The 7736-nt window shown below is 38.4% G+C and overlaps 1 protein-coding gene across 1 annotated transcript; it reads right to left on the bottom strand.

Moving 5' to 3' along the window:
- Positions 1–1002: 1002 nt before the first annotated feature.
- Positions 1003–6200, bottom strand: LOC135407478 (granzyme A-like). The gene is made up of 5 exons (XM_064642539.1): positions 6003–6200; positions 5168–5312; positions 3383–3521; positions 2457–2723; positions 1003–1696 (listed from the first exon to the last, which is right to left on the bottom strand). The coding sequence occupies exons 1-5, from the start codon at positions 6061–6063 to the stop codon at positions 1541–1543; spliced, it is 768 nt and encodes a 255-aa protein (XP_064498609.1). The 5' UTR covers positions 6064–6200; the 3' UTR covers positions 1003–1540.
- Positions 6201–7736: the final 1536 nt, after the last annotated feature.

The raw sequence follows: 7736 nt of genomic DNA, 5'->3' as shown, positions 1-7736 counted from the left end.
TTTCCTGTGTGTTTAAAGGCAGAATCAATTCACGATTTTGGGTGTTGGTAGCAGTCATTGGGGCAATTCTCTTGGTTTCACTGATGCAATCTTAGTTTGCTGGTAATTCTTCTCTCTTCTCCTGTTTTGCTTTTGTGTTTGTGTGTGCCTCTGTGACTGTGTTTTTGTGTACTTGTTTGTGTGTACTTGTTTATGTGTTCAACCCGAGAGTCAAAAAAACCACTTTAGGAATAAGAATGGGAAGGTGAAAAGTTCTGACTGTGTAATGCTTGTAAAAAATGGAAAACAAAGATGATGTTCATCATCAAAATTTTCAGTAAAGACCCCTGTAGTTTAGGCCCTCTCTTTCCTCATCCTTTATTATTCCTCTGAGACAAAACTACTGTTTCTTCTCAAAAAGATCAGGTTAAGGGAGTTGTGTAAAGAGGTTTTAGTTTGTATTTTCTCATGTTGTGTTGTAAATGGTGCTTTATCACTCATGATGAACAGAGCAATAATTTTTTAATTAAAATCAGTGCAAAATTTCTCCACTCTTTGGATGTCCCCTGCTTTCTTTTATGTGATGCCTACCTCCAAGTAGGTGTGTGAAGCAGAACAAAATGAAACCAAGCCCTTTTTGAGGTGTTAATAGCATTGCAAATACTGAAGACTGTCAATACAGAGACAGGCAGAAACATTTTTCACAATAGATACATACACTTCTTGACAGGTCCTTCTTCAAGCACTTAAAAAATTTCACTGCATATCTGAAACAGCAGTAGTGGCATCATACAATTAATGTGGTCTTATATTATGAACAGTGCTTCATGTCAGGATGGTAATACTGATACTCTAGCTGTGACATTTCATGTCACTTCTCTGGAGTATGGGTTTTCAGCTGATTTTTTTAACATAATGTTGCTGATTTTGGTGTATACAACATCATACAGATAGTACACAGACTAGCTGGACTGGAACAGACAGAGCTTTCCATATAATATGACAGCTGAAATCAGTAGATTTTTATTGCCATTTCTTTATTAAATGCAAAGTACATAAAAAAATAAAATCTAGAGGTTTCAAATACAGAAGTTAGGAAATGCACACTTACAATGTCCCACAATCAAATGCAGTTGCTGCAACTTAACTTTCTGAAGACTTGCAGTCTACTACAGTTGTAAAATCAGAGAGGCTACTAAGCTTTTCAGATGTCTGGAGTTGTACCCAGCATCTCACTAAATATCAGGGTTATTTGCAGGGTTATATATACGGAAGAGTGCAGTATATACTCAGCATGCAACTAGATGGATTAGATGTTTTATCAGAAATACTAATCCATGAAGAGCAACATGCAACACAAGAACGTTGGAATCCTGAGTCCCAAAACTCCATTCAATGACTCCATGGCTGACAGTATAAGCTATAAATGCTGTTGTAGCTGAACTACAGCAAGCTGCTAAAATTCGGTGTGGAAATACCTCTTTTACCGGTATAACCATTTTAAAAGACTATTTGAAAACTAGATATTATTACACATGTCACTTGCCCAAAACCCAATCTATTAGGCACCCCCTATGGTTTTCCTTATCCACTGGAGGTATTGCTTTGTGAGTCGAGTGTAGACACCAGGGCCATCAACACTACCACACTTTTTCTTCCCAAAAGAAGTGATGCCTCTCATCACATTATTGCATCTTAAAGGTCCACCAGAATCTCCCTAGGAAAAAAAAAAAAAGAAAAAAAAGATCATTCAAATTAACAAAAGCTAAAAAATGTTTCTTTTAAATTAAATTTATACCAGTGGCATGGAGAAAATAAAAATGTAGGCAGTGTTATCATGGTTTTTTCTCCTTAGAATTTAAGATTTTCGATAGCAGAAAAGAAAAAAAGACTTCAATCTGATCTTTCAAATGTAAGTGAAGGGGAATAAATTTAGCTTAGTGTTAAGAAAGAGTTAGTCTTTTTGAAAATGAAGAAGAAAAGCATGAAGTCTCCAGAAATTGATACCTTTTTTTTTTGGTAACTTTTAAATGCACTATTTAAATATTTTAAAATGTGATAGTTCATACACAGTTCTGCATTTAACTTGGGGCCCAGTGAAAATACTTTTTATCAGCAAAATCTCTTTCAAAGCCCTCTGACATCAAATAATTTGTTCCACTGATATCAGCTGCTTGAGAATGGGCTCATAAATTGTTTTATGGAGATTTTAATATTTAACTCATTTTATTGAAGACAAGAATAGCTATCTGCCATGCCTGGATAAAGTTACAGTATCCAAAGTCTGTGAAGATGAAATTGCTCTTCAAAAATTTTGATTTTAAGGCTTAGAAGAACAAACATTGGTAAACTCACTGATATTTAATAGAATTCTTCATTGACTAGAGAGAGACAAAAATGGTAAATGTGTAAAAGTTAGTACTTTATATTTTATTTTTAATATAATTTATGCAGATATACACAGTAAATATACTTACATCACATGAGTCCTTTTTTCCAGCCCCTGCACATATCATGTTCTCTGTTATAACAGGTTTGCCATTATAATGATGTTTATCATTGCAGACTTGCCTACTGATGACAGTGATATTGACCTCCCTCAGGGTAGCAGAAAGCGTTTTCTGACGATTGTCAGTTTTTCCCCATCCTGCTACTGTGCAAATTGTTCCTGGTTTGGGATCATCATCTGAAGTAGGCAGGGGAATGAGTTTCACAGCTGCAGTAAGTCTTGCTCTTTTGTGAAGCTGTAGAAGATGTGGAAAATAGGTATTATGGGGCAGAGTCTAACAGAGGCCCTTGCATGTTAACTGTTGGATCTTTCCCATTATGGTAATGGAGGATTACTGCAATCCCTTCTTGAGATTCCTCCATTCTTTGTGACAGGATTTATGTCATCATAAGAATGAGGAAAATGGGTATTCTTTGTCTCATGAAAAACCATTTAGCTTCTGCTGAAATATTAGCTCTAAAAAATATTTTACTTCTCTGGCTTTCAAACCCCTGAGAGAATAAAATAACTGTCATCACTGGTGCTGACAAAATTGAGAATCACAGAAGTCAGGCATTTTTAATTAGAACTGTTTTTCAGACAGAACATTAGGGTTTTTAACCAAACTTCTTAGCTGTGCATTTATCTTTATTCTTTCACTGAAAAGCCAGAAACTGAAATATCTTGATCAAGCTCCAGAATTTATCTACTTCTAGCATTGGCATGCACAAGAGAAATAGTTGATTGCATTAGTTACCTTGGCAGCCCTGGGGCCTCCGTCTGATGGATTAGCCAGACTATATCACCCCCCCAAAAAGTCACCACTAACTGCCTTGGCTCCTCTCCCTCACAAGAAGGAAGAAAATGGTATAACATAGAAGATGTATATTACACAAGTGTTGTATAAGTCTATACCTGTATCAGCATAATGTCATTTTCCTTGGAAATGAAGTCATAGCATGGGTAGGGAATTTGCTTTGCAATCTGGAAAATCTGTGTTTGTTTTTCAGTTGCTTCCCGTGAATGAGCTCCAAGAATAACTTTTCCTCCTTTCCTGAGAAGAGGACAACATGATTAGTGGGATTCACTTGCTGTAACTCTGTACATTTTTTGGTGTTACATGTGGTGCTATAATGTTCAGTTGCTATTGTCTCTTTTCTCGTGCCTGAAAAGCAACAGCAATTTAGAAAAATATAAAGTATGACCGTATTTCCGCAATAATTAAAACAAAAAATTATTCAGTGAATCAAAGTTCATGCTATCCTATTTCCAACTTCCCAGAAACTTGACTTTGGATCTATCCCTGTTGTTTCCCTTTGGGAACTGAATGAGGGGTGAATGCATTAGCTTTACTACGGGTACTTGTCTCACCAACTGTGCCTTCTGCAACTTGTGCTGAAAATTTAGAAATAGCTCACTGCACTGTTACTTCACAGATCATCTTGACTGGTCTGCATTGTGTCATTGCTATGCCCTAGCACCATTTCAACGTAATTTTCTGAATCTGTGTGACACACAGCTCATTCCTTTTCTCTAACTATTCTGCAACCTCATGTACTTACAAGACGCAGAAGTGGTGACAGAGTTGTGCCTGCTGAGGCTCTCTGATATAGAAACCACAAGTCTAGCACTCCTTGGTCAAGCAGTCCAAGCAGACCTTAATATGAGACTGCAGGTATAGCTAGTTTTGGGTGAACAATGTATATCTTACAGCTGAAGGGTAGCAGAGCAGATGTGTATATTGGCCCTCATTTGTGTTGTACTGTGGAAAACATAACCCTGAGAAAGTGGTTGCTCCTTTCCTTCAGCTGTGAAGAGTTGTCTGTTGACTGAGCCATCATTAAGTTAACAATTCATTGTATTTTCTCTTAAATGCAGTCTCATTTGAAAATACTCTTTACCATATGTTAATACAATAGCTTTTGGGCCCGGTACAGTAGGTCCCATGTATCTCCCTGCTTGGATGAGGCCAGGAGATACATTTCCATGATGTGTACAGGGCCCAGTGATTCACTGGCCTTGGTCAGGGTGTCGACAGAGCCTGCGTGAGGTCTGGCTCAGCAGCAGCTCCAGTCCTCCCCACAAAGGCAAGGATGGGTGGGCTGTGTCATTTAATCCTCACTTCTTGCCTGGCTGAGGGATTCTGTGGGGCCAAATATCCATTTGCATCCTGAGTTGAACAGGAAGAAGAAACATTGGTGACAAGCCAACATACCCAGTAAGGCAGAGATCTCTCAGTGTCTTCTGTCATCTCTCTGGAGTATTTTTTCTCCTGTATTAACTGCATGCTGTCTCTTTCTGTGGTGAACTGCATATCTTTTATAGAATAAAGTTACAAGAATTTACTTTTGTTTACAGAGCAGCAGTTTAGACTGGCCACTCATCTGGACTCGTGTACTGGTTGACCAAGAAAACAAGGATAAACCTTTCCTCCAAAATCACTGTTTCAGTGTTGCTATTCTGTGCTTGGATGCAGCTAGAAGCTTTTTAAATACCTCTTCAGAAGCAGTGAAGATCAGTATACCTTATTATAATATTTTTTACTCACTGAAGCACATTTGCTGATATAAACTATAAAACACAGTAATCAGAACTTGATCATGATCATGCTAAGTGCACAAAATCACCAGGCATACTAACTCTCCTACTTGAACAGAGATACTCGCTGAGGACAACCTCTGAATCAGAGTAAGAACTTACACCTTGCAGTGGGCAGCTGTTAACACCCAGTTTTCCTTGATCAAAGCTCCTCCACAAACAAATCTTTTTGGTCCCACGATTTGTGCCATAAATGGTCTCGAGTGTGGTGCTACTTCAGTCCCTCCAATGATATCCACACACAAACCTAAAAATAAAAATAAACCACAACACACACAGCTGGGCTAACAAATACTGTAAGACACTTGAAGTCTCTTAGGAGGAACATTACAAAGTATATAGACAGAAGCATGTACATATGTCACAACGATGGTCTTCAAGGTACACTTTTAAAATTGCTCATCAGTGCTACTTCATTATGTTTCAATAGGACTGAAATTAGATCAGTAGGGTGAGCTTGGGCAACAAGAACACCAAAATATTGTTGCTTTTGCTCATATTTCTTTTCTTGAAGACTGCTGATATGGTTAATTTTTTAGCTTTCACTGTGAGTAATAAACTCAGATCTGCCACTCTTAAATATTGTAGCTGGAAGATAGGCTAATATAGTGTAAGTCACACTACAGAAATTTGTTTTTCAGAAAAAGAGAAGATCAAGAAATCAATGTATGTGTATATCTCTGGAGAGAAAAATCAGGTAATCATTATGTTAACTCCTCAGAACTTTTCCAGATAACTCGTCCTCTTTGCAGCTTAATTAATACATTGAGAAATTTTGTTTGTATGAAAGATCAAACACATACACACAGTGGGAAAGAGCTAATGATAAGAATTCAAATAATAGTTGTGACTACTTCCTTTACATTAATATATATTGACTTAACTGGAACTCTGTACATCAGCATTTACCTTCAAAAGGATTGAACAGGTTACTTACCTCCATGAATTACCAGGAGAATGACAGCAGCAAAGGTGTACAAAGCAAGGAGAGCACCCATGATTTCTGTCTGGTGTTCCTCCTTATTCACTTTTTAATCTCTCTCTCTCTCTCTCTCTCTCTCTCTCTCTCTCTCTCTCTCTCTCTCTCTCTCTCTCTCTCTCTCTGTCTCTCTCTCTCTCTCTCTCTCTCTCTGTGTGTGTGTGTATACATATATATATATATATAAATGAAAAGGATGTGGGTTTGGTTTTTCCTTTTAAGGATATTTGACATCTGTAACCACGACAAAGGCAAGAAATCCTCCCCAGCAATGTATGTTAGAGCAGAGGGGTTGGTGAGAAATTGTGTCATCTGCTGTGGTGTGAAGATAGGCTCTTCCCCCTCTTCATGTTCTCTCTGTAGCATTTGCAGAGAGCTAGTATATGAATACTGGGGTGAAACCTTGCAAGCCACTATGTATCTAGTTACACAGTATTACTCAGCTCACATAAATTTAGGCTTGATTCAGTTGTCCATGTGAAGTTATATAGGTTCATTCCAGAACCTCAGGTGGCTTCCAGGTCAGAGATGAATTCCAGACCCCATCAGTGAGTTACCTGTGCTGTTCAGAAGACCCTCAGAGCCTAGGAATCTAAAGTTTACTCCTTTCAGCATCTCATCCTACCTCATTAGCTTTTCACTGGATGAGATCCATATAGCACTGAGTGAGGTTTAGTGGCCAAGAGGTAAGGATATAATGCCATTTAAAATGTCTTAAAGGTGTTTTAGGTCTGTCTTCTGGAGCAGAAGGCCATGGGTCTTCTGTAGATGCTATGGCAGATTACAAGCCCTATGCCCATGTCTGGAAAACCCACAACCTCTCAAATGTCAGTAAATGCCCAGTTTTAGGCAATTCAGTTTGAGTCCTGAAAACTGGGTAATTGGGCACTGGAACAGGCTCCCCAGGGAAGTGGTCACAGCACCAAGTCTGACAGAGTTCAAGAAGCATTTGGACAGTGTTCTCAGGCACATGGAGTGATTCTTGGGGCTGTCCTATGCAGGGCGAGGAGTTGGACTTTGGTGATCCTCCTGGGTCCTTTCCAACTCAGCATATTCCATGATTCTATGAATAAATCTTATTTAGAGCCTTTTAAAGACACAGTTCTTCACTTCCAAATATATACCCAAACAATAGAAATATCTTTCATCAATATTAAATAATTGGAATATCAAGTATTCTATTACTAACTAGGTACATTCAATGAAATGTCACACAGATTGAAAGGTTTCTTGAAGACTTGAGCCCCACTACAATCGGCCTGCAGAAAGCTTCTGTATTTTAGCTGTGGCACATCTTTGAGCTCAGTTGGCCCAGCCTCATGAGTTTTACCTGTAGAAGACCTTGGGCAGACAGCTTGCTCAAATTTGCTGTTGCTCTCCCTTCTGGAAGAGAGAGTAATTCTTGGAGATTTCCCTGAAAAAGGGAGGTGTAGGTTTGTTTTTAGAGATTGTTGAGCTCTTTGTCACTGATGTGTCTTTGTCAAGACAGAGCAACCTGGTGAGAGCTCCATGCATTGCAAAAGCTTTTAATGTTCTTTCATTTTTCTTCTCACTACTACCACATCACCTGTAACTATCATCACTTTGTAGCACTGCTGTTCTTTTTTACAGTGTTCTCCTGTACACAGTATCATCAGGCATCATAGATACAGTTCTTTCTTTTATGACTTATAAATATTTCCCAAAGTCTGA

This window comes from Pseudopipra pipra, chromosome Z (genome assembly GCF_036250125.1).
Source record: "Pseudopipra pipra isolate bDixPip1 chromosome Z, bDixPip1.hap1, whole genome shotgun sequence".
NCBI classification, from domain to species: Eukaryota; Metazoa; Chordata; class Aves; order Passeriformes; family Pipridae; genus Pseudopipra; species Pseudopipra pipra.
Note: the sequence above shows the minus strand (reverse complement) of the source record. Positions and strands in the feature narration are given on the sequence as shown.

What these genes read in the sequence shown, in the direction of transcription:
- LOC135407478 (XM_064642539.1), bottom strand. Translation starts at nt 6,063, where the DNA reads ATGGGTGCTCTCCTTGCTTTGTACACCTTTGCTGCTGTCATTCTCCTG. An exon ending in ATGACATTATGCTGATACAG is followed by an intron (nt 2,724 to 3,382) that starts GTATAGACTTAT and finishes CATCTTCTACAG; the next exon opens with CTTCACAAAAGAGCAAGACT. An exon ending in GAAAAAAGGACTCATGTGAT is followed by an intron (nt 1,697 to 2,456) that starts GTAAGTATATTT and finishes TTTTTTTCCTAG; the next exon opens with GGAGATTCTGGTGGACCTTT.